The 27,684-nt window shown below is 44.7% G+C and overlaps 1 protein-coding gene across 1 annotated transcript in view; it reads left to right on the top strand.

The window, feature by feature from the left end:
- The window catches only part of HEPACAM (hepatic and glial cell adhesion molecule), a 114,725-nt gene that overhangs the window by 76,716 nt on the left and 10,325 nt on the right, over nt 1-27,684 (top strand). The window contains exons 3-4 of the mRNA XM_030221708.1: nt 6,964-7,245; nt 12,042-12,135. Coding sequence (XP_030077568.1) covers nt 6,964-7,245; nt 12,042-12,135 — 376 coding nt within the window. The remainder of the gene's footprint in view (nt 1-6,963; nt 7,246-12,041; nt 12,136-27,684) is intronic.

The raw sequence follows: 27,684 nt of genomic DNA on the forward strand, positions 1-27,684 counted from the left end.
TGTCTCTGCTTCAGGAAGTACCGCACAGGCAACAGTTTCACTGTCTCACGCTGAAATTACAGGTTCCCAGCTTACAAAGTGCAAATTAGACTACCCCTCACTTTCAATTATAGTGTTCTAGTACATATTGTGTTGTCATTGCAAGTAGTATACCATGCCATACTTTGTATTGTTGTTCGAATATTTTTACTGCTCTAATTGCCTCCTGCTCATGTTTGATCTATTCTTACTGTACACCACCTTGAGTGAATTCCTTCAAAAAGGCGATAAATACATCCTAATGAAATAAATAAATAAAATTCTATAGCTGCCTGCATCAGTGGAAAGTAAACAGGCACTTTCTACCTGCCAGTTTCACATTTTTCAAAGCAAAAGCACACTCTTTTTCTCACAAATTTGGGCTTATTTTTGTTTTTTAGAACTCATGGTTTTTTTTTTTCTGAATTCACAGGTAGCTTGTTTTTGGGCTTGTTGCTGCTGGTAGCATATGTGAGCAATGACTCACATATGCTGCCAGCTGCCTGAGCCACAATTCTGGCATCTCGTGATTGGCTGAGCTGTGGTCTCCTGGGCCGAACACCAGGCGCTAACAGTGCAGAGCAGACATGCAGAAAACGGTCAGGGTAAGCACCGGTTCCGGTTCTTCTAGCACTTGGTAGTTAGAAGGGAAGTAACTGGGTGAGCGTTTTAGCGTATGATTAAACTTCACAGTATGCAAAAAAAAAAAAGGGCTTATGTTGGGGCTTGTTTTTGGTTTTTTTAGGCTTGTTTTTTAAGGAAAACACACCTGTTTTTCCTCTACTACCTGCAGGGGCGTAGACAGACAACAGATTTTGGGTGGGCCTAGGCAAGAAGTGGGTGGGCACCAAGTATGTTTTACCACCCAAAAAATCTCGGCTGGTGGGAACTTGCTTCTTTCTACCTTGGCAGTCTGCGGCAAACATGAGCTGAAAACTGAGCATGAACAAGTGCTAGTATCGTCAAGAGTAGCATTTTCGTTACCATCAGGGGGCAGTCTTCAGCTGGCCGAGCTTGGGATCCCTACTAGCTAACACTAAACGTGTGTTCCTGTTGGGCGGGCCTGAGCCCTAAGTGGGTGGGCCCTGGCCCACCCAGGCTCACCTGTGGCTACACCACTGGGCAACACCGGCACTTACTTTCACTTTGGAAAGGCCAGAGGAAAACGTTGCTGCAGATATTTGCACATATATTTTTGTGGATATATTTTTTGGATGAAATGCTAAATGTGCATTGTTACAGGCAATTTTTAAAGTCATTGCTATACATACATTTTAGTTGCACACAAACCCTCAGATTCTGTCTAGGTTGCCCAAATGTGGATGTGGATCTCTGCATACTAGACAATTAGGTGCTAATAATCAATTATTGGAGTTATCAAGCACTTAATTGGCAGAAATTAGGAGTTACAGGTGAATCTGACTTACACTCTATTCTATGAGGAGAGAAGAAAACCACAGAAAAGGTGGAGGTGCACTGGTTCCCTATGAATCGCAATGAAAGTCAGAAAAAGGAGTAGGGGAAGACGGCTGCTGTGTCGTGTCGAATTTGACGTTTTTGCAATAAAGCTTTCAATTCATCCACGTCTCCTTCGTTGTTTGAGAAGAGCCGTCTTCCCCTATTCCATTTTTTGGCCTATACTCTATTCTATAACAACTGATCCTAAATTTCATAGCACACAGCTCCAAAGGGGGTGTGGCCATGGAAGGGGCATAGGCAGGCCAGGGGCATTCTCAGAAATTAGGCCTGATGTTATAGAATAATGTCATTTGCCCACCTATCTGCCATTAGCTGGGCGCCAGCATTTACACCAGCCTTTGGTAGGCAGAAGTGCTTGCACCCAAAGTTAAGTGGCCCTTTTACTAAGCCACGGCAAAAAGTAGCCCATGGCAGTGCGTGTGCATCTTTTGGGCGTGCACTGGGCCAGTTTTTACCATGTGCTGGAAAAATGGGACGGAAAATGGATGTGAAGCAAATAAAAACTGGCGTGCGTCCATTTACGGCCTGAGTCCTTACCTCCACCCAGGGGAGTAGCTACATGGGGCCATGGGGGCATGGGCCCCCGTAGATTTGGCCCTGCCCTCCCCACAGCCAACCCCTTCAACCCCCCTCCCACTGCCAACCCTCCCCTGCCGCCGTCGGGTACCTTTGCTGGCAACCATGCTGGAGAAGAGGACTTCGGCTGGTGGGGGTTGGGGACCCCCGCCAGCAAAGGTACCCGATGGTGGCAGGGGAGGGTTGGCGGCAGCGGGAAGAGGGGGTCGAAAGGGTTGGCCCTGGGGGGGGGAGGGGGGTGAAAGGTGGTGGTGGTGGCAGGAGGTCAAAAATTGCACGGGGGAGTTAAAAATGGCAGGGGGGGTCAGCAGCGCCGGGGGGGGGGGGGGGGGCTAAAATGTGCCCCCTCACCTAAGGCTCTGGACCCCCCTCCCACTTAAGTCTGGCTACGCCCCTGCCTCCACCCATTGGCTTAGCGGTAAGGTCTCACACACTACCTGGACGGTAGGCATGCAGCACACGCTCACTGCTGTTTACCACCGGGTAAGTGCCACGCGGTAGAAAATAGAAAATGTTTTCTACTGAGTGTTTATGGTCTGTGGCCTGTGCCTGTGGCATGCGGTAGCTGGGTGGGAATGCTGATTTGGCACGCTCTGGATGCACGTAGGCCCTTATGAACCTTTGTAAAAGGGCCCCTAAGAGTGAAATGTGCTAAGCTGGTATTCTATAAAGAACGCTCCATGCAGAGCTCCCTGTACAGGATGCGATCTTACTGTGGATCATCCCAGAGCCTAACTTTGGTTGCCATTTATTGAATCCAGCCCCTAAGTGGCTGATTTTGAAATATGGAGGATAGAGCAGAATATAATTGAGGACCTGTCCCTCCAAGAGCAGGTCAACATTCACCTAATGGCAATCCATTTACAGTTATCCAGTTAAAGTTAGATGAAAAACGTTGCTGTCCTAACCTTAACCAGATAAGTTTGCTGATTAAGATTAGGCCAGCCTTTTGTATGCCCAGTTTAACTAGATAAACTTAACTGAACAGTCTTGATTACTGATGACATTTTGCTCACTTATTTGCATGCCTATTGCCAGGGGTGAACTGACAGTGATCTGAGCTCCTGGGAAGAAAAGGTCATTGGGCGCCCCCTGCCCCCTCTGCCGCCACTGCCACCCCCACCTTTGTTTCTATCATTCCCCCTGCATACTACAGCCCCCCACAAACTGGTGGTCTAGTGTCCTCTTCGAGGGAAGGAAAGAACTCCACTATTTCCTGCCCATTGCCGTTGCTCTACCCGGCGCCACCACTTCTTCCTAATGGCTGTTGAGACTTCCTGTGGCAGTCTTGCAGGTCTCAGCAGTCTTGTGAGACTGCCATAGGAAGTCTTGCCAGCCATTTTGAAGATGCAGTGGTACCAGACAGAGCAGCAGCAGCGGGCAGGAAACAGTGGGTTTCTTTCCGGCCCCCGAAGATGCCACTAGACTACTAGGGCCCTTCAAAATAGGCCTGAGGAGGGTCCACTGAGGCTCAGGTGGCTGTAGTGTACAGGGGGTGAGGGGAGAAGCACTGGGTACCCCAGAGCCTGCGGGTCTCAGCAGTCTTGTGAGACTGCTATAGGAAGTTTTGCCTGTCATTTAGAAGATGCGGCAGCAACAGCGGGCAGGAAAGAGTGTAGCCCCCGAAGAGGCCACTAGACCACCAGGGCCCTTCAAAATAGGCCTGAGGAGGGTCCACTGAGGCTCAGGTGGCTGTAGTGTCTATTAGATTGTAAGCTCTTTGAGCAGGGACTGTCTTTCTTCTATGTTTGTGCAGCGCTGCGTATGCCTTGTAGCGCTATAGAAATGCTAAATAGTAGTAGTAGTAGTAGTGTACAGGGGGTAGGGGGAGAGGCACTGGCCCCCCCAGAGCCTCTGGGCCCTAGGGCACTTCCTGGTTGCCTGTATGGTCAGTCTGCCCCTGCCTATTGCCCCTTCTAAATTCAATCAGTTAAATTTTAACTGGACAGGAAATTTAAGTCCTTGTCTGCGTAATTCATGCCCGAAATGTTTTGAATATTGATTTATTTATCTTCAGAACAGATAGTTTAGTTTCAATCCTTTAGATTGTAAGCTCTTCTGAGCAGAGACCGTCCTTATTTGTTAATTTGTACAGCGCTGCGCAACCCTAGTAGCGCTCTAGAAATGTTAAGTAGTAGTAGTAGTATAGGTAGTTTAGTTTCAGACCAAATCTGAGTGGTTACAGTTAACTGGGTAGTGCAAAATATTGGTGTTGTCTGGTTAACTTTTAGCCATGCGTCCCACATGCTTGCATTTTAATTGGGAACCAATTCTCTGGTTGATATTTAAGGGGGAGAGGAGTTATCAATGTGGAGTGCTGTTACGATGGGTTATTTTACTTTTAAGCTTAATTATTAGTGACTAGGTCTCATTGCATAAAATAGGACCTGTGGTAAAATAGTACGAGATAATAGTACAATAACTTGTCTTAAAGGGAGCTCACGTTGATAAACTTCTCCTCATTTGCTGAATGGCCCAGAAGGTTTAACTAGGATGATCATAGCCATATTTTGGGGGTAGGGATGGGAGCAGTGCCCCCCCCCCCAAATATCCAGTGTGCTGAATTAGTCTCCCTTTCCCAACTGGAAATATGCTTTTATCTCCTCTCTCTCCCAAAGTAAGAAGGTTAAACTACACTTATGAGGATGATAGTAGAGGACTTAAATACAAATCAATACATGCCTCCAGTTTCTCATACATCTGTACACAACTATGGAATGAATTACCGACCACCTTGAGAGCAACACATGACCTGATGACCTTCCGGAAATCACTGAAGACTTATTTGTTCAAAAAAACATACAAAAAAGTTCCCCCATAAAAAAACGGACACCTAAACTTCACCAGATACAAGCTTAATGGAACTTTTCAAATTTCTTTATTCTAATTTACACCCTAATCATTGTATATTTATCTTGTCCTACTATCATTATGTTTTGTTTTTTATCTACTACTACTACTTAACATTTCTAGAGCGCTACTAGGGTTACGTAGCACTGTACAATTTAACAAAGAAGGACAGTCTCTGCTCGAAGGAGCTTACAATCTTTTTATGCATCCTGTTATAATGCTGTAATTGTTATTCTATTAATAGGATTGCCATGATATTCTCATGCACCTTATTTGTTATCAATATTCTGATTTTCTTATTCCATCAGTGTGATTGTTGTTGTATTATATTGTAAGCCACATTGAGCCTACAAATAGGTGGGAAAATGTGGGATATAAATGCAGCAAATAAAAAAAAATAGTTTAACTGCCAGAGTTAACCAGATGAATTGTCTGAATATTGACCATCTTTTGCCAGTTAAAACGTAGTACTTTACCCAGAATCTCATTTCATCCCCCACAGAGAGTGCTTTCGCTTTTCCCTGGATTACTATGTAGAGAGAGCTATTAGGCAGTCAGAAGAAGGTGTGTCTTGATGGACCTCTAATGGTCTTTCAGCCAAGAGCAGACTCCTGAAGAAATTGCAGAGTCATGGAATCGGAGGTAGGGTATTATTATGGATTAAGAACTGGTTGAAAGATAGGAAGCAGAGAGTAGGATTGCGTGGCCAGTATTCTCAGTGGAGGAGGGTAGTTAGTGGGGTCCCGCAGGGGTCTGTGCTGGGTCCGTTGCTTTTTAATGTATTTATAAATGACCTAGAGATGGGAATAACTAGTGAGGTAATTAAATTCGCCGATGACACAAAATTATTCAGGGTCGTCAAGTCGCAGGAGGAATGTGAACGATTACAGGAGGACCTTGCGAGACTGGGAGAATGGGCGTGCAAGTGGCAGATGAAGTTCAATGTTGACAAGTGCAAAGTGATGCATGTGGGTAAGAGGAACCCGAATTATAGCTACGTCTTGCAAGGTTCCGCGTTAGGAGTTACGGATCAAGAAAGGGATCTGGGTGTCGTCGTCGATGATACGCTGAAACCTTCTGCTCAGTGTGCTGCTGCGGCTAGGAAAGCGAATAGAATGTTGGGTGTTATTAGGAAGGGTATGGAGTCCAGGTGTGCGGATGTTATAATGCCGTTGTATCGCTCCATGGTGCGACCGCACCTGGAGTATTGTGTTCAGTACTGGTCTCCGTATCTCAAAAAAGATATAGTAGAATTGGAAAAGGTACAGCGAAGGGCGACGAAAATGATAGTGGGGATGGGACGACTTTCCTATGAAGAGAGGCTGAGAAGGCTAGGGCTTTTCAGCTTGGAGAAGAGACGGCTGAGGGGAGATATGATAGAAGTGTATAAAATAATGAGTGGAATGGATCGGGTGGATGTGAAGCGACTGTTCACGCTATCCAAAAATACTAGGACTAGAGGGCATGAGTTGAAGCTACAGTGTGGTAAATTTAAAACGAATCGGAGAAAATTTTTCTTCACCCAACGTGTAATTAGACTCTGGAATTCGTTGCCGGAGAACGTGGTACGGGCGGTTAGCTTGACGGAGTTTAAAAAGGGGTTAGATAGATTCCTAAAGGACAAGTCCATAGACCGCTATTAAATGGACTTGGAAAAATTCCGCATTTTTAGGTATAACTTGTCTGGAATGTTTTTACGTTTGGGGAGCGTGCCAGGTGCCCTTGACCTGGATTGGCCACTGTCGGTGACAGGATGCTGGGCTAGATGGACCTTTGGTCTTTCCCAGTATGGCACTACTTATGTACTTTTGTACTTATGTAAGAGTGAAGCAGCAAATGGAATAATAAAAACCAGCATACAAGAGTCCAATGAAATGTTATTACTGATTTTCATTATTCATTGTTTATTTTTCTGCCACAACTCTTGCTGCTGTTGTTCATATACCTTTGTGACTGCTTCTTCTGTTTGTTCTATCAGCCAAACCAGCTATGTAACTAAGAATGTACAAAGTTTTCTTTTTCCTCTTCCATTTTTTCCAGTTCCAATCTCCAAGCCCCAAGTGATTCTTTCATCATCCACTGTTCTGGAGCTCAGTGAATACTTCACTCTGAACTGCTCCCACGAGAATGGCACAAAACCCACATATACCTGGTTGAAGGATGGAAAACCACTGGTCAATGATTCACGGCTGCTACTGTCACATGATCAGAAAGTGCTGACTATCACCAGAGTCCTCATGTCTGATGATGACATCTACGCCTGTGTAATTGAGAACCCAATCAGTAAGGGGCGTAGCGCCCCGATAAAACTAACTGTCTACAGTAAGTACCAAAGGATCATGGGAGGTTCGTTAGTAACTGCAACATTGCCTCTGTAAAGTTAACAACAAGGAAGTAACTACAGAGAGCTTATGGCAAAGAAATATGATCCATTTTTGACTGATTAACTGATGAATTTGATCAGATAAAGTACCATATCTGGGAGTTCTCTGGGTTTTAGGTAAGAACTATCAGTTTCCATTAGAGAAGGAAGTCCAGACAAGGAAAACAGAAGTCTGCAAGTAGTGCAGTGCAGTCCACAAAATCAGAAAACGTGTCTTCAGTGGTTTAAAGAGCTTTTATTCCTGTTACTTTAAAACAAAACCAGATGTGGCCATGTTTTGCCACTCTAGAGGCTGCATCAGGGGCAACAACTGTATAGCAAAACATACAAAACAAAAATGTATTAAATAAATAATAAACAATACATAAAATATTATTATTCATTATTTATTATTATTATTAGCATTTGTATAGCGCTACCAGACACACGCAGCGCTGGACACCTGATACAAAGAGACAGTCCCTGCTCAAAAGAGCTTACAATCTAAGTAATACAGACAAACAAGACAGTTACGGGTGAGGGAAGTAATGGGTGAGAAGGGAGGAAGGGACAAGGGGAGGGCAATTGTGGCTAGGAGCTAAAACCAGCAGTGAAAAATAAGCTCTCATATTTAAAATAAATATAAGGACTTAATCCATAAGCCACCTTAACAAAAAACGTTAATATATAATATGCATTAAAAGTTAGTAAGTACCACATCTATATTTAAAATAGTATAATGACAATCAAAACAATAAACAATAACAACTCTGGTGTTCATACACATATTAGTTATATACTTTAAAACAAGAAATCTTAATGCTTGATAATTCACTGACTCTTCTTTTAAAAAAACAAAAAAGCCCATTTATTGTTAAAATAAGACCATACAAACATTTAACGCTTACATGCATAGAACATAACTAACCATTAAAGAGAGATCTACATACAAAGACATAAAAGGGATACATACCTCTTAGGGTCCCAAAGGGCACTTGCACCTAATAGTTAGTAGATAGCTCCAAATAAAAGCAGTGACAATAACTGCTCAGCCTAAAGTCATCAAAAGAAACAGGAGATCAATAAAAACCAGAACCGAGTATTAAAAGCTGTAAAACTCAAAAAAAGACTCACAGCTAGCAACAAGAACCATAATCAAAGAGTAATTCCTCCTCATTCAGCAGCAACTACAGTGACAACTTGTTTTAAGTTTCCTGTTTGAGATCAGAGTTCACTCACAAACCAAATATTGAAAAATAATAAAACAAGCCCAAAATTAATTAAAAACAACACTTTCAGGCTGGAAAAAAGTCAACTACTTATAAAACAATCCCAAAACTATTAAAATTGTTCTGATTAAAATTGTGCTTATTTAATTAGATTGGACCGTTAAAATCTATTTAAAAAATGATTACAAAACTCAAGAGTACCTGGAAATGCTAAAAATTAGAATAAAACATTTATTAAAACATTTGCAATACCGTTTAAAAAGTTTAAAGTTTATGCATTCCAGGTAGTCATTTTGTTTTGTGTTCTAATGACGCAGATGGTGTCCTCGGAATGGGAGAGAAGCACGAATATGTTTAAAAATGATCACAGGTGATTAAAAAGATATTGGGGAGCCATAAATTCAAAACAAAATTCATAAAAATGATGAGAAGAAGAGAAAAAGGAGGCATAAAGATGGGCATTTACACTATAAATACAGGGTTAAAATGATAATAAATACATAAAGCTTCATAATTTGAAATAAACAGCATAACATGGTGTTAAAACAGTAATAAATAACACTTGGTCCATTAATAAATAATAAATGATGACTTAAAGCAAGGCAACATGACAAAAAGCTAATACAATTTCATTCTGAAATAGGATGCAGCAAAAGGGGGCCTGTGCTCGCATTGGCGAATGTTTTTCAGATGCGCTGAGGCCCCCTTTTACTGCAGAGGGTAAAAGGGAAGTCTCTCTTTCCTGCAGGAAATGGCTGTAAAGCACGTGCCACATGGCCATTTCAAGGGGGTGCCCTTACCGCCACCCATTGCAGTGGCAGCAAAGCACTAAGTGGAATTCTATATCGGCATCTAAGGCGCACAGATGTGCCTACACCTACCCTGTAAAGACGCATATCACCGAGGAAAAGACCTCAATACACCCAAACGCTTACTTAAATTTTAGCGTCTTTGACTGGGGTTGTAGTGTTCATCATTGGTCTAAAAACCTCGTGGTATTTAAAAATTTTTTATTCAAATTAATTTTCATTTATGAATTCTTAATGACAAAAAGTCGAGCACTTAGGGTGTTAACTAAGTGCTCGACGTTTTGTCATTATTAAATAAGTTTAACACACAGTCATTCCAAGTATCTAAAGGGAAGTTTTAGAATTGCATTGCACTGTTAATTTTTTTTTTTAATGGGAGAAAATCAAGTGAATGCTTTAGCGGATGCAGTGGCGTTCCGAGGGGCGCTGACACCCCCACCGCTCCCCCTTGGTATGCCACTGAGCGGATGGGAATAGTAAATTGGATAGTTTGTATAAGTGGTCGCTTGATCATGATCTAGTGTTGAATGTTAGTAAGTTCATAGCATTGTGGCTTTTAATGTCTAATAAATTGCAAATTGCAGTTTGTTCCTAAAATTCAAGGTATTTTGCTGTCTCTTGTGAAGGAAATACGTTTCTATTGTGATAAATTTCTCAGTTTTGGCACGCAGATTAATAATGTTGTTAAGACTTGTTTCTTCTAAATGAAACTGGTTAAACAACTGAGGCCTCTTCTTTCCAAATCAAATATGATTAAGGATAAGAACATAAGAATGTAAGAATAGTCATACTGGGTCAGACCAATGGTCCATCTAGCCCAGTATCCTGCTTCCAACAATGGCCAAGGCCAGGTCACAAGTAGCTGGCAGAAACCTAAATAGTGGCAACATTCCATACTACCAATCCCAGGGCAAGCAGTAGCTTCTCCATGTCTGTCTCAATAGCAGACCACAGACTTTTCCTCCAGGAATTTGTCCAAACCTTTTTTAAACCGAGATACACAAACCGTTATTACTACATCCTCCAGCAAAGAGCTTAACTATTAGTTGAGTGAAAAAATATTCCCTCCTCTTTGTTTTAAAAGTATTTCCATGTGACTTCCTTGAGTTTCCCCTAGTCTTTGCACTTTTGGAAGAAGTAAAAAATCGATTCACTTCTACTCGTTCAGCACCACTCAGTATGTTCATGCATTGGTCACAAGTCATTTGGACTACTGTAGTTCATTGTACCAAGGATTGCCTAAAAATAGTTTAAACAGACTTCAATTAGTACAGAAAACTGCAGCCAAATTGGTAGCAGGAAAGAAAACGTTTGACCATGTCATGCCCAGAATTTCTTTTAAAATGCTTTGTCTTGTTTTTAAAGCAGCCAGCAAATTTGTCAGACAAGTTAGTCAAATATGAGCCCTCTTGGCCATTACATTCTTCTCAAAAATGTGTAATACAACTTCCATCTTTGCATTTGGTTAGATTGACTAATACTAGGAAAGGGGCATTTTGTTATACTGGTTCCTTTCTTTGGAATTCCTTATCAGATGAATTTCATAATATCACTAGTTATACTGCTTTTTGTAAAGCTTTGACGACATGGCTGTTTCAAAAGTATTATGGGCTTATTGGTTGATTTTTATTATAATTGTGTTATTATTGCCATTAGATTTTGAATAATGGGATTTAGTTTTAGCTACTTATTTTAATTGTTATTAAAATTTTGTATTTTTTTTGTATTAATGCATGTCAGGGTAATTGTAAATTACTCATTTTATTGTAAACCACTAGAACACAACTTTTCTATGTAGCAGTATATTAAGTACATCAAACCAACATCAACTGTTAATGAAATTGTAACTTGCCTTAAGTTTGGATTTTGAAAGGAAAGTAGTTAAATCTAAAATCCAAATTTATAGCCAATAAAAAGAGCTGAATGAATTCTGTCCTTTCCTCCCCCTCCCCCATTTTCCTAACCTGAAGCTGATCAAACCCTAAAATGTTCCCAGGTGTCCCCCTGAAAAGTGTGGGAAAGTGTCATTGTGTAGGTGAAGTGATGGGCACATTATTGAAAGTGAATATTGATTGGTGTAATGGAAAGATATTCTAATTAAAAACTAGAGTTGAGTTTTGCATTTGTAGGGTTAGCTTTTAGGCAAGGATGACATAAGGGGAATGCAGAGGGATGTGGGTCATTTGCAGAGACTTATCATGGGGCCTCATTAGTAGGGCCTGAAAAACAGGGTCATATGTGAAAAACACAGTCACTCAGTAGAGCCAGCCTGGTTTTAGGAGATTTTCGCATGTGCAGGAGATCATAGACTTCGTAACTTCATACAGAACAGAAGTGGGAAGGAAAGATCTTTATGTCAGCACTAGGGCATAGGAAGTAGTACAGGCAAAGAGGGAGAATAGAATTACCAAGTGGTGCTACAAAGGAAAAAAGCAATGATCCCAAGTCTAACGGAAGCACTGACAATTTCACTTTACAAAAAAAGAGAGAACAGGACCATCAAAGGAGAAGCCAGAGAGTGAAGATGAGAAATTCTTGGTTGAGATGTTGAGGGAAATTGAGCATCAAATGCAGTCAGCAAAAATATTGTCATTAGTATGGGTAAATTCACTGATATTTTCTTTCTAGCACTATTGTCAGGGCAAGAAACGTAACTGAAGCCATGAGAATGGTGGTGGGTGTTCTCTCTAATTCCTTCTTCTTCTTGTCTCTGCACAGGGCGGAGCTCCCTCTACATTATCCTGTCCACGGGTGGCATTTTCCTACTGATTACTCTGGTGACGGTGTGTGCCTGTTGGAAACCATCCAAAAAGTACGAGGCCTTATAGATCATAGAACATGTTAATTTGTTGGCAAGCAATGAGTACCCTGAGAACCTGCTGGCTCCTCCTATACTTTATGTGGATTTTTCAGTAAGACCTATGAATTCTTTAAGATTATATTATATTAATACGTATGGAAGATAATTGGATAGCTAGATTGGTGACCTCAAACTACACAAATTCCATCTTTAAAAACCTGATAGCAGCCATTAAGATAGAAGCATAGAAAAAAATGTTAGATAAAGATCTCAAAGACTGCCCAACCCTACAGGTACCACAGATTCCATTTGACCTTTGGCTTTCCAATCACTTCTTCATAACCAGGAATCCTCTGAGCTTATCATAGCCTTTCTTGAATTCGTTTACTGTTTCTATCTCTACTACCCCTATGTATTGACCGCCTTTTTCATGAAGAAATATTTCCTAATGTTACTCCATTTGAACCTCATAACCTGTTTTTTCTAGAGCATTCTGTTTCTCTAAAAAAGTTTGCTTCTTCAGCATTATTAATACAGTTGAAGAATTTGGATGTCTTTATCACACTCCCTTTCCCCTCCCATATGTCTTCACCTGTAGATGGCCGACAGGTAAGGAGCTCTGTTCGGGAGCTCCTGAATTCGACCTACCTGGACCATCCTCCTGCGGAGCGAGGCGGTCTGGAGCGGACCGGATTCGGGCTGCAGCTGGCCGCGGCTGGCTGGGAGGCGATCTGGGCGGGCCGAGCCGATCCATGCAAGCCGATCCGAGCGAGCCTCGGTGGTCCTGGGTGCTCCGGAGGGCGAGTCTGCAACCACGTGGACCCACTGGCCCTGGCCCAACTGCCAGCGGGCCGCCGGGGAGCGTTGCCGGCAACTGAGCACCAGCACAGACTCTCGCAGATTCGCGGAGGAGCGGAGCCGTCAGCGAAAGCAGAGGTCAGCGGCTCACGAACCCAAGTCGCCTGGCCTGAGAGCCCACCCTTGGCCGTCGCGCTCCCTGGCAGGAATTGCCCGGGACCGTGTCAGCTGAGAGCTCCGGGCGACCCAGGTAGAGGGAGTTCGCCTGCGGCCTATGGTCCCAGGCCCGGCGGCCCGTTGCCCTCGCTGCCCTTCTCTCGCTGCCCTTCCCGCCACGTGGCGCGGCCTGCCTGCACCGTGGGTCCTCCAGACTGGGGCAGCTGGGGGTAGCGCACAGCGGGACGGTCCTCCCCAGGCGGCCTGGTTGCTCTGCTGCTTTGAGGGCAGCTCTGCTGCTCCAGCTCTCCCGAACCAGCTCTCTCTGCCTGCTTGCCTGCTCGTTCTAAACCGGCGGCTCCAGCTACCTCCCTGCCTGTCCCCTGCTCCAACCTGCTTGTTCCTCCCGAGCCAGCTTCTCTCTGCCTTCCTGCTTGCTCACTTCAGATCATGCCTGCTTGCTTGCTCACTTCAGACCGGCGGCTCCAGCTTCCCCCTGCTTGTTCCGATCCATCTGCTCCAGCCTACTTGTTCCAGTCCAGATGCCCCAGCGTGTTCCAGTCTGCTTGTTCCAGTCCAGATGCCCCAGCCTGCTATTCCAGTCCGCCTGATCCCAGCGTGTTCCAGTCCACCTGATCCCTGCGTGTTCCACTCCACCTGATCCCAGCGTGCTCCAGCTCCCCCTTGCCTGTTCTAGTCCATCTGCTCCAGCCTGCTGTTCCAGTCCGCCTGATCCCAGCGTGTTCCAGTCCGCCTGATCCCAGCGTGTTCCAGCTCCCCCTTGCCTATTCCAGTCCATCTGCTCCAGCCTGCTGTTCCAGTCCGCCTGACCTCAGCGTGTTCCGATCCACCTGATCCCAGCTTGTTCCAGTCCGCCGATCCAGCTTCCCCCCTACTCGTTCCAGTCCATCTGCTCCAGCCTGCTGTTCCAGTCCAAATGCTCTAGTTTGTTCCAGTCCACCTGATCCACCTGCTCCAAGCTCGTCCCAGTCCACCGATCCAGCTTTCCATGCTTGCTCCAGTGTTCTAGTCCACCTGCTCCAGCTCCTTCCTGTTTGTTCCAGCCCATCTGCTCCAGCCCACCTGCTCCGGTACACCTGCCCAGCCTGCCTGCTCCATTCATCTGCTCCAACGTGCTCCAGTCCGCCTGATCCGCTGCGAGCCTCTCATCCATTGACTTACCTGCCTACCTGCTGCTACCGTGCAAGCATTGACTCACCTGCTTGCCTGCCTGCCTGCCTGCAAGCTTCTCATCCACTGACTTACCTGCTAGCTTGTCAACTATTCACTTACCAGTCCATCAATCCCAAACCTCCAACCCAGCTCTCCACTCTATCTGCATAACACCTCAGTCACCACACTGTCACCTGCTACACCCCAGTCACTACGTATGGCTCCTATCCACATTCTCTTCCTTGCCCTGTCCCTTCCTAATCTCCTCTCCTCCCCACCCCCACTGTCCACCATTGGAACTCGTTGCCCTCCCGCCTGGCCCGCCACGGTAATACCCTTATCACCCCCATCCCTCACCACCTCACCATCCCTCTTGTCCCCCTCCTCCAGCCTAGCTCTCAACCTTCATCACTTCCTTCCTGCTATTAACCCATCCCCATTCCTCCTAAGTGCACCCCGTCTTCGTTGCCTTCGTCGCCCGTCCTCCCCCTCCCTCCTCCGCTCTCTCTTGCTCCTCCTCATGCTATCCGCGGGAGACATTAACCCTAATCCAGGTCCCCCTCATCTGTCCCCGTCCCATCCACGCGGACGGTCCCGGGACGTCTCCAATCTTGTCTCTATTCCCCTCCTCCCCCCTTCTTCCCTCCCCTTCTCTTGCGCCTTGTGGAATGCCCACTCAGTCTGCAACAAACTGCCCTTCACCCACGATCTCTTCATCTCCCACTCCCGTCAACTGCTCGCCCTAACCGAAACCTGGATCTCCCCGGACGACTCTGCCTCAATCGCAGCCCTTTGCCATGGTGGTTACCTCTTCTCTCACACTCCCCGCCCAGCTGGCCGTGGTGGAGGTGTTGGGTTACTACTCTCACCCTCCTGTAGTTTCCAACCCCTCCTCCTACCGCAGTCTCACTGTTTCTCATCCTTTGAAGCCCACTCCATCCGACTATTCAACCCGCTACCACTCAGAGTGGCTGTCATCTACCGCCCCCCTGATAAATCCTTCTCTTCCTTCCTTACCGACTTCGATGCCTGGCTCTCTGTTTTTCTTGAACCCTCATCTCCGTCTCTCATTCTCGGAGACTTCAATATACATGCTGATGACCCATCCGACCATCACGCTTCTAAGTTCCTCACCCTCACATCCTCCTTCAACCTCCAGCTGTGCTCTACCACCCCTACTCACCGTGACGGCCATTGCCTTGACCTCGTCCTCTCCTCTTCCGGCTCACCCTCCAATTTCCAAGCTTCAACTCTTCCTCTCTCTGATCACCACCTGATCACATTCACACTTCGTCACCCCCCCCCTCCGCCCCGCCCAACCTTAACCACCACCTCTAGAAATCTCCAGGCCATTGACCCCCTCACCTTATCCGCTAGTATCTCTAATCTCCTCCCATCCATCATATCCTCCGAGACTGTCGACAAAGCGGTCTCCGCTTACAATGCCGCTCTCTCCTCTGCTCTGGACACCCTCGCTCCTTCCACCTCCTGTCCCACAAAACGTACTAATCCCCAGCCCTGGCTGACCCCTTGCATCCGTTACCTTCGCTCCTGCGCACAATCTGCTGAATGCCTCTGGAGGAAATCTCGTACTCATTCAGACTTCCTTCACTTTAAATTCATGCTTTCCTCCTTCCACTCCTCCTTATTCCTTGCAAAACAGGACTATTACACCCAATTGACCAGTTCTCTCAGCTCCAACCCTCGTCGTCTCTTCGCCACCCTTAACTCCCTCCTCAAGGTCCCCCCCGCTCCCACTCCCCCCTCACTCTCTCCTCAATCACTGGCTGATTACTTCCACGATAAAGTGCAAAAAATCAACCTTGAATTCACTACCAAGCCATCACCCCCACCCCCCCTCTCCACCCATTAACCCTCTCCCTCAACCAACCAACCCAGGCCTCCTTCTCCTCCTTTCCTGAGATCACCGAGGATGAAACCTCCCGCCTTCTTTCCTCCTCGAAATGCACCACTTGCTCCTCCGATCCCATCCCCACCAACCTACTTAACACCATCTCCCATACTGTCACCCCCTCAATCTGTCGCATCCTCAACCTTTCTCTCTCCACTACAACTGTCCCTGACACCTTCAAGCACGCCGTAGTCACACCTCTCCTAAAAAACCATCACTTGACCCTACCTGCCCCTCCAACTACCGCCCCATCTCTCTCCTCCCCTTCCTCTCCAAAATACTTGAACGCGCCATCCACAGTCGCTGCATTGATTTTCTCTCCTCTCATGCCATCCTAGATCCACTTCAATCAGGCTTTCGCCCCCTACACTCGACAGAAACAGCTCTCTCTAAAGTCTGCAACGACCTGCTCCTCGCCAAATCCAGAGGCCACTATTCCATCCTCATCCTCCTCGATCTATCCGCTGCGTTTGACACTGTCAATCATGACTTACTTCTTGCCACATTGTCCTCTTTTGGGTTCCAAGGCTCTGTCCTCTCCTGGTTCTCCTCTTATCTCTCCCACCGCACCATCAGAGTACACTCTCATGGATCCTCCTCCACTCCCATCCCACTATCTGTTGGAGTTCCCCAGGGATCTGTCCTTGGACCCCTTCTCTTCTCAATCCACACCTCCTCCCTAGGCTCACTGATCTCATCTCATGGTTTTCAGTATCATCTTTATGCTGATGACACCCAGCTATATCTCTCCACACCAGACATCACCACGGAGACCCAGGCCAAGGTATCGGCCTGCTTATCTGACATTGCTGCCTGGATGTCCAACCGCCACCTGAAGCTAAACATGGCCAAAACCGAGCTCCTCGTCTTTCCACCCAAACCCACCTCTCCTCTTCCTCCACTCTCTATCTCAGTTGATAACACCCTCATCCTCCCCGTCCCATCTGCCCGCAACCTCGGAGTCATCTTCGACTCCTCCCTCTCCTTCTCTGCCCATATCCAACAGACTGCCAAGACCTGTCGCTTCTTCCTCTTCAACATCAGCAAAATTCGCCCTTTCCTATCTGAGCACACCACACGAACTCTCGTCCAAGCTCTCATTACCTCTCGCCTTGACTACTGCAACTTGCTCCTCACCGGCCTCCCACTTAGCCATGTAGCCCCCCTTCAATCCGTCCAGAACGCTGCCGCACGTCTCATATTCTGCCATAACCGATACACTCACATCACCCCTCTCCTCAAGTCACTTCACTGGCTTCCGATCAGATACCGCATTCAATTCAAGATTCTCCTCCTTACCTACAAATGCACCCGGTCTACTGCTCCTCACTACCTCTCTACCCTCATCTCCCCCTATGTTCCCGCCCGTAACCTCCGCTCCCATGACAAATCCCTCCTTTCAGTTCCCTTCTCCACCACTGCCAACTCCAGGCTCCGCTCATTCTGCCTTGCCTCACCCTATGCCTGGAACAATCTTCCTCAACCCCTACGCCAAGCCCCCTCCCTACCCATCTTCAAATCTCTGCTTAAAGCTCACCTCTTCAATGCTGCTTTTGGCACCTAACCGTCCGTGAAATATAGTATGCCCTATTATTCGGAATCTACACTTGTCTTTGACTGGACACTTGTCTATAGATTGTACACCTGTCTTTTAGATTGTAAGCTCCTTGAGCAGGGACTGTCCTTCTATGTTTGAATTGTACAGCGCTGCGTAACCCTGGTAGCGCTTTAGAAATGTTAAATAGTAGTAGTAGTAGTGTATAAACATTTAGGAAGCTGCATTAGCTGTTGCACATGGGATTTGTCGAATACTAACAGCATGGGTCCATTCTAACACTTAAAGATTTGATATATTACAGAGAGCCTACTGACTATTATCTGATGCTACTCATCCATATTGGTATGAATGATATTACCAGGTATCCCACTAAACATATCAAAAGTAACTTCATGGCTCTGAGAGAGAGGATAAAGCAGATAGGTGTGCAGGTGGTGTTCTTGCAAATCTTCCCTGTTGAGGGTAAAGGCCAGGGAGGAGAAACTCATTTTCTGAAGATGAATGCGTGGCTGTGCAGATGATGTCTGTCAACAGCATTTCATGTTTTTGGGCCATGGAATGATTTTCTAAGGGCTACTGAGTATAGATGTTGTTCATCTATCAAGACGGCTGAAGTGCTTTCAACAGCAAACTGGCTAATCTACTGAAGAGGGCCTGAAGAGGATGGGTAAACAAAGCCTCCAGGTAGGTAAAAGCCCTCAGGTAATTAAAACATTAAATAACTCTTTAGAAATAAGAAAAAAAAGCTACATCTGGAAAGCTGTGTATAATAATGCCCACATTATGGGAAATGAGGTTCTGGATCTAGAGGATGTGATAGAAGAGGCTACTTGGGTTTAGTGGTAGTCATGGAAGTGTGGTTCGTAGAGAACTATGACTAGGATGCCTATTTAGGAAGGACAGGGTAGCAAGAAAGGGAAGAGGAATGGCGTTACATGTTAATGATAATGTTAAAGCAACAGAATTCCAGACTTATGGGGTAAGAAAGCTGAAAAATCTATTTCTATTGTTGTGATATACAGGCTTCCTTCATAGGCAGAAGAAGTGAACATAGATTAATTTGAAGGCATTCAAAATATAGCTATGAAAGCAGAAGTACTAATAGTTTATTTCAATGTACTGGATGTTAATTGGCGCATTCCTATTGTGGGGTCATCTGAAATATGGAGATCCTGGATTCTCTACAGGGAGAACTGTTCCAGCAGTTGGTAATGGAATCAAAGTGGAATAGGACCATACTGGACCTAAGGCTTAAGAATGGAGACAGTTTATGACGTTATAGTAGGTGATAATCTGACATCCAATGATCCAACGGATGGTGTGGTACAATATTAAGACACATTTGAAAATGGTATTTTCAAAGGTGAATATTCTAGACTTCAAAATAAAACCCTAAAATTTTCAACATGGGAGAATACATCAAGGAGGACTTAGCTGGATGGGAACATCTGGGAGAAGAAGAAAAGAGTGAGAAAATAAAAGAAAGAGGAAAAGAAGGCCATTTTGATTCTCAAAGGTAGTTGCTGAAAAGGTAAGGAAAAAGATTAGCCTTCATAAAATACAAGGGATTGTAGAAAGAGGAAAACAGGTAACAATATGTTAATGTCAATGCGATACTTCTAGACTGCTGTTTTCCCGAAATTAGGGTTCAACGCAGTGTACAATTAAAAGTAGTGTTCCAAAGCGTACGCAAAGAACAGTACAAATTTCACACATCCTTTAAAGCATAACAAGTCAAGGGGTAATTAGCCCCCCACTCAAAAAGTTGCGTTTTCAACATCTTACAAAAATTCAGATAATTCTGCTCTACTCAGATAACTAGTGGAAGAGAATTCCGTTCAGGAATAGCAATAACAGAAAAGATGGTATTAATTATTCTCAGAAAAGCATTTTACTAAAAGAGGGGTGACAAAGAACAATCTGATCCCACAAACTAGAAGAATATTCAAATACTACTGCAACCAAGCCGTTTCATCAAAAATGAAACGGGCCCTAGGAAGGCTCTCGTCTAAGCGATTTCTCCTCTTTCCCCTGCCCTCCCCTCAATGTCCCATGATTCTTCCCTCCCCTCTCATCCTCCCCTCCATGTCCCGCGATTCTTCCCCTCCTCCCATCCCCTCCGTGTGCCGCGATTCTCCTTTGCCCTGCCATCCCCTCCGTGTGCCGCGATTCTCCCCTCGCCTCCCATCTTCTCCATGTCCAGCGATTGTCCTCTGCCCTGGCCTTTCCTCCATTGCGCTCACATCCCCTCCAGCATTCCGTTGCCTTCACTTGCTTGCGTTCGTAACATCCTGACGTCAGCTCGCCTCCAGCGTTCCCATCCCTCTCACTGTTCCGCCCTCCTCTGACGTCATTTCGTCTTTACGCGAGGGCAGGACAGTGAGAGGGAAGGGAACTCTGGAGGCTTGCTGACGTCAGGATGTTACAAATCCAGCCAGCCAGCCAGCCAGCCATAGAACTTTGAGGTACAAATTATTATATTAGGTTTTAGAGACCACATCTATTAACAACTGATCAGTAGAACTATAGACAATACGATGTAATATGTAGAGTGCCTTAAACAAAATATGTTCAGCCACTGGAAGCCAGTGTAACCTTGCCATAAATTCTGAAACACTGGTAAATTTGTTCACTTTGAAAATCAATCTCAAATCTGTTTTCTGTATAAGTTTTTAAAGATATCTAGAACCTAACCCTAAGTAAAGCACATTGCAATAGTCCAGATGAGGCAATACCATCTGGATGAGAAGTGAAAAAGCCTCCTGAGTAGAAAAATGAGTGTATCAATCTCAACTGTCTCAATTTTAAAAATGTTTTCTTCCGTAAATTGTTAACCTTACAATCATAAGACAGTGACGAGTCCAGGGTAACCCCTAACACTCAAGACTCAGTTTCAATAGCAAATGTCTAATATCAAGGATGGAGGAACAACTACATCAAGTCTTTTAAACCATAGAATCTTCGTTTTACTTGGATTTAATTTCAACTTATTCAGAGATGCCCAAGCTTGAATCCTATTAATCCCTGAGCTGATAAGATCAGGTAAATCCAAGATATTAGAAGGTACTAGCAAGCAAAGAGAAGCTGATGAAGGTAGTCAGAAAAACAAAGAGTCAAATGGAAGGCAGAGTGTGTTGTGGCCCAACGTGGTGCACTACAGGGACGCTGGGGAATGCTACTGCACTAAGGCACAATGTAAGAGAGCTAAAAAGCCGCGCCTGCTGCTACACACCCAGGCGGCACCAGCCTTTCCATCTGTCAGTTGCACTGCGGTCCGGGCCCAGGGGGGGGGGAGAATGAGCAGACAGTGCCGCGTGGTCCCGATTCCCGGCGCCTGCAGCTGAGCGTGCAGCTATTTTTTAGCCTGTTGAGAAGATGACGAGCTGTGAGAAAGAGGCTGAGCGCGCTGCGCAGGATGCAACACGAGTCATCAGCACGCAGGGGGCTGAGAAGGAAGAGGACGTCATGCATGCTGCAGGTCACCACGAAGTCAAGAGCTGCGACCGTGTTTATTCAGTGCCGAGTCAACTCACTGCCGTGCCGAGTCTGCCCAAAAGGTAGGTGGGACTGGGAGATCAGCTGAGCGAGCCGCGGCTCGACGACGGTAGAAATGAATTAGTGAAAGGCTGCTGCTTTTGGCTTTGCTCCGTGCGCTTTAAGTCAATCGCGCTTAAAACTGGGTGGGCGGGCCTGAGCCGAGATTGGATGGGCCTGGGTCCGCCCAGGCCCAGCTGTAGCTACGCCCCTGGTACTTACACATGTTGGTTATTAAAATATCTGCTTCCACTGCACATGCATTCATGTAGACATGTTAGAAAAGGCTCTGTGTCAGCAAATGTTTTTCTAATATACTATCAGAATTCAGCGCATTCGGACCTGGATGTCTGAATTCCGACCTCTAAATTCAACATACAATGGGGCTCCACATAATATACAGTGATGTGAAAAAGCATTAACCCCTCCCCCAATTTCCTGTATTATTGCAATGGTTTCTGATCTTTAAACAAAATATAATACTAGAGAAAGGGAACCTGAGTAAATATATAACCCAGTTCTTAAATTACTACTTCATATATTGAAGGAACAAAAGGGTCATTTTACTAAGTTGCAGTAAAAAATAAATGGCCTTAGCCTGCCCTCTCACTAAGGCCATTTTTACTGCTGCAGTAAAATGGCCAATTTTCCAATTTTTGTATTAATGGCACTAATATTGCCATTAGTATATGACCATTAGAAAACATTATTGCATCAGTACTTATCGACACCTGTTTGGCAGGTGGTAAGGGTTTATGCAGTAATTCTGCACTAACTAGTTAGTACGTGGTAATATAGCTGTGTTAAGTGATTAGTACAAGAATGCTCACTTTCTGTTCCTGACATGCAGTCTCCAAGAAAAAGTAAAAAGTATTTTTAGTGTAAGGTTAGCGCACACTGATTTGGCAGATATCACAACACACCTGAGCACATCCCACAGTACACCATTGTAAGCTGCGGTAAGTAGGCGGTAATGCTACAGCACAGATCAGCGAACGCGCCGGAGACCGGCGCTGAAGAAGACTAAGGCTGGCGGGGGTTGGGGACCCCCGCTAGCAAAGGTATCTTGCGGTGGTGGCAGCGACAGGGGGGGTCGAAAGTGGTGGGGCAGGGTTGGCGGTGGCAGAGGGGGGGTCAGCGGCTGGGGGAGGTGGGCTAAAATATCCCCCCCCACCTTGGGCTCTGGATCCCCCCCTCCCGCCAAGGTCTGGCTACGCCCCTGGTACAGCACATCCCCACAGTCAGACTCCCACAAAGCCAAACATTCATAAATGAGTCTCAGAGAAGGCCAGGATGTAAAATAATGTGACACAGCCCATGCAACAAAGTGAATAGGTCGTGTTGGCAGTACTGCACTGCCAGGCACTAGGATGGCTTTGTAATCAGAGGTCTAAGTTAGGCGCAGGTATTTAGGCCCGGTTTTAGGTGGCCTAAATGGGTGCACTTAAATTTTAGTTGCAAGAATATCCACTAAGCCTATTCTATAAACTATGCCTAACTTTAGGCGTAGTTGATTTAATCGCACTAAGCGCATGGGTTTTTTGGCGCTGAATTTTAAGGCACCATTTATAGAATGTGGCCCTTTGTGCATTAGAATCTTAAACCAAATTTGGTGTATTGTACAGGCAGCCAATGAAGACAAAAAAGAAGAGGAATAATATGATCAAATTTCTTGGCATTACCTAAAAGCTTAGCTGCAGTGTTACGTAATGTTTCTAAGCGTTTGATTTGAGAACGTGGTAAACCAGCATACACCGAATTGCAATAGTCCAGACACGTGATCAAAAAAGCATGACAAGCAGTATAGAGAGCAGAGAAGTCTAAAAATATATGAAAGAAACAAAGGGTCTGTAAAAGTGGCAAAACCTGATTTTAGGACTTCAGAAACATGTTTCTTAAATGAAAGGTGTGAATCGAACAAGACACAGAGATATTTAAGCTCTCTAGGATATCATTTGTTGCATTTTTTAAAATATGATTTAAGAAAAAGGATTACGTTAACAAAGTACAGGTTAAAAAAAAGTATTCAATCTTTAAAACATGAAAAACCCGGGAACTAGAGTGTATATGTCGGGGGGGGGGGGGGGGGGGCATTGAGGGGCAGGGAGGGTGGAACTGTAGGTTTTCATCTTTCCATCGCTCCATATCTGGAGGAATGCTTAACACATGGCCTGGGAACTGTGGCTGAATAAGACAGAGTCATGCAGAACAGAACAACTGTCCATTGTGTTCACTGCTTTTATGTTGTATCCTTGGGTAGCCGTTGATAATGCTCTGCCATTCCAACATCTTTTCACCCATTGTGCTTTTATTAGCTAATAGTATGTCCAGTTTATTTGTACATAGATATGCCAGAGTTGCTTCAATTAAATCTGAAAGGAAACTCTTCCAAGGATTTATCAGCTTGAATGTAAAAGTGTGTCTCTGAACAGCTACATTAAAATTTGAATAACCACTGGGCCCGGCACGCCTGATGATCCTGTAGCAATGTTGCATTACTTTGTGGGATGCCCAGGTTTGATCCAAGTCCTGACTGTTGCTCCTCATGGTTGGAGAAACCATGGAAACAGTGCTCACAGACCCCTGGGGAAGGCGAGAATTGGAAATGCCATCTATTGCTAAACAGTGGCATCTACAGGCTAAAGTAGGAGTCCACATGTTAAACCTCTCTAGTTAAATACAGTTGACTCTAGTTAATTGGGACACATTGGGACTCCTATACTTTGCCCCAATTAAGCGGCTGCCCTGAATAAATGAAGTTGTCAGGGTATCATGAAAAATGAGTACACTGCAAGCACAAGATAAAAGTACATTTTTCATTTATTCTTGAGTAGAGAGATGTGGTAGCCGTGTTAGTCCACGTTTAAAGGTAATCAACAGAAATAAAACAAAATAAAACATGGAAAAGAAAATAAGATGATACCTTTTTTATTGGACATAACTTAATACTACTACTACTACTTAACATTTCTAGAGCGCTACTAGGGTTACGCAGCGCTGTACAATTTAACAAAGAGAGACAGTCCCTGCTCAAAGAGCTTACAATCTAATAGATAAGTGAACGGTCGGTCCGATAGGGGCAGTCAAATTGAGGCAGTCTGGATTCACTGAACAGTAAGGGTTAGGTGCCGAATGCAGCATTGAAGAGGTGGGCTTTAAGCAAAGGCGTTTTTAGATTAGCTTTCGAAGGTAGCCCTTCCTCGTAAGGTATCATCTTATTTTCTTTTCCATGTTTTATTTTGTTTTATTTCTATTCGTTTATTCTGAAACACAACCTAGCAAACACAAAAGTTGAAACAACTGAGATAATTAAAAAGCAAAATTTGCAAATCACAGATAAATACAGGTACTCATTGAAAACAGTATTAATTTGGCACTCCAATAATCTCTGGCAGTTGGTGTTGACTGGTGTTTGGTGATTGTTTTTTCAATTGTTCAAGCAAGCCAATTTTGTCTGCATGTGTTAGATCTTTCCTAGGCATTTTAAATGCACACGCCACAGATGGAACGTGACATACCCCGCGTAGCATGTGTATGAAAATACAGCTGCCTATTTAAACTTCATGGGAAAGTGATGAATCAATGATGTTCTGTGGATGCCATTGGCCCAATTAAACGGCACAGTGTCCTAAATAAGCATAACTTTTCCCTCTATTAATTGTGCTTTTGTTATTGTTCAAATCAGTCATCATAAGGGGCATAATCGAACAGAAACGTCTACCTCCATGGGCGTTTATCTCCGAGAACGGGTCCGTGAAGGGGCGGACCGAACCGTATTTTCGAAAAACATGGACGTTTATCTTTTTTTGAGCTGGGCGTTTTTGTTTTTCAGCGATAATGGAAACCGAAAGCGCCCAGCTCAAAAACGAATAACTCCAAGACATTTATTCGTGGGAGGGGCCAGGATTCGTAGTGCACTGGTCCCCCTCACATGCCAGGACACCAACCGGGCACCCTAGGGGGCACTCTTACAAAAAAAAAAAAAGAAAAGTAAAACAGCTCCCAGGTGCATAGCACCCTTCCCTTGGGTGTTGAGCCTCCCAAATCCCCCTCAAAACCCACTGCCCACAAGTCTACACCATTACTATAGCCCTAAGGGGTGAAGAGGGGCACCTACATGTGGGTACAGTGGGTTTGGGGGGTTGGACGACTAATAAGCATTAAGCAGCACAATTGTAACAGGTAGGGGGGGGATGGGCCTGGGTCCACCTGCCTGAAGTCCACTGCACCCCCTAATAACTGCTCCAGTGACCTGCATACTGCTGCCAGGGAGGTGGGTATGACATTTGAGGGTGAAAATAAACAGTTGTGAAATGGCATATTTTGTGGTGGGAGGGGGTTTGTGACCACTGGGGGAGTCAGGGGAGGTCATCCCCGATTCCCTCCAGTGGTCATCTGGTCATTTAGGGCACTTTTTGGGGCCTTATTTGTGGAAAAACAGGGTCCAGGAAAAGTGCCCTGAATTCTCGCTAAAAACGCATATTTTTCTTCCATTATCGGCGAAAGGCACCCATCTCTGATCGCCCGATGACCACGCCCCAGTTCCGCCTTCACCACGCCTTCGACACACCCCCATCAACTTTGTCCGCATCCGCGACGGAGTGCAGTTGAAAACGTCCAAATTCGGCTTTCGATTATACCGCTTTATTTGTTTTTGTGAGATAAACGTCTATCTCCCGATTTGGGTCACAATATAGGCGTTTTTCTATTTCGATTATAAGCAGGCGTGTATCTCAGAATATGCCAGGATGTATACAAGTCATGACAGGATCCAGGGAAATGTGGGAAGACATCAATAATATCCCCATGTGCGTTGCATATTATTTCTTGTTTGTATAAGGTTGCGAACAGACCATTCATATAGGTTTTAGTTTTAAAATTCAAGCTGTGGTAGCGTTTTTAGCTTGCGGTAGAAATCAGCTGGCGGTAAACGCCAAGACGCCCATAGGAATATAACAGTGTCTCGGCGTTTACCGCCAGCTGATTTCTACCACGAAATAAAAACGTAACTGTGGCTTAGTAAAAGACCTCCATACTGGATACAAACGCGATCCGTCGGCGTACTGAACGGAATAGTACGACCAACTGAACGGACTAAGAACGACCAGTTGTTCTGAGGCAGCAGTGGCAAAACGGAGGCCACCGTTGACCACGGTCGAACACAGAGCAGCGCTGCAGGAAGACCTATTTCTTAAAGCTAAGTACCAAGAGCAGCGTTATTGTGCTTGTAATTACTGTTCCTCAGCTGTATTTGTTACGATTAAGAGACTTGCTACTTTCAAGAGACTAGCAACTTACACCAGGAGGTTTTTTAGCCGATGATGAAGCACTCCTAGGCCCTTATTCCACCTAAATAGTGGAAAAGGTGCTTCTTCCTCCCAGAAGAATTTCTTCCTGTTTTTCAGGCTTACACTATAACTTGTCTCATATATTTTTACTTAAAGGGATTTTCGGGTTTTGAGACTGGTTCCCTTACATTCTATTACTATAAACAAATGAACTCATGACACAAAAGTCACAAACAATAACTAATATAGTACACAAAACTGAAAATTAAAAACTCAATAAAATCTTGAATTAATTAAAATATTCTAACAGAGTAATAATAGAAAATATTTGTCATAAACTGAAAAATAAAATATTATAAAAAATAACTAAAATGGCTGTGCCACAATTTATTTCATGTACCCAAAACATTTTATAACTATAAAACTTTCCTACAACTGCTGGTGTCTGTAATCAACCCAAAGTTGTATATACTTTGTAAAGTACAATAAAAATAAAGATGGAAATTTGATTTCATTTCCTTAGGCTAGTATCCTCAAAATGAATTTTACTGAGCGCTGGAGTTATCAGAAAGCTGGGTCCCAATATTCAGCCAGGGGGCTGAACTAACTCCGAATATTCAATGTTGGGGCATATGCAGTTCCCAGCATTGAATATCCAGGTATTATCGCTGACCTAGAAGTTAACTGGGCACCAGCTGATATTCAGACCGGTGCCTGGTTAACTTGATGCATAAAGTTAGAGCAGCTGTTTTTCTGTCCGAGGCCCAGATGCATTAAACCTTAACGACCCTTTAACGAAGAAATTTTCAACTGTAGCATGCATTAAAGGCCATTTTCCGACGACGCTAGCAGCTAACGAAAACGGAATGCAAATGAGTAACTACCATTGAAATGTGGACAATTCAGGATGCACTAACCATACCGACGACTGCACCGAATCATTTACCGTGATAAATTTAACGTGAGGTCACAGCTTTCGTTAAGGCCTGAGCTGTCATCTCCCCACTTCCCCCTGCAGCATAAAAATCCAAGCTGGCATGTTTAAAAACAAAAGTGAGATAAACAACACAAACACGTGGCTCCCCGTTTCCCTCTCCATAAAATAGAAAATAAAAACAAAATCATAAAAGGATCAGGAGGGG

This window comes from Microcaecilia unicolor, chromosome 12 (genome assembly GCF_901765095.1).
Source record: "Microcaecilia unicolor chromosome 12, aMicUni1.1, whole genome shotgun sequence".
NCBI classification, from domain to species: domain Eukaryota; kingdom Metazoa; phylum Chordata; class Amphibia; order Gymnophiona; family Siphonopidae; genus Microcaecilia; species Microcaecilia unicolor.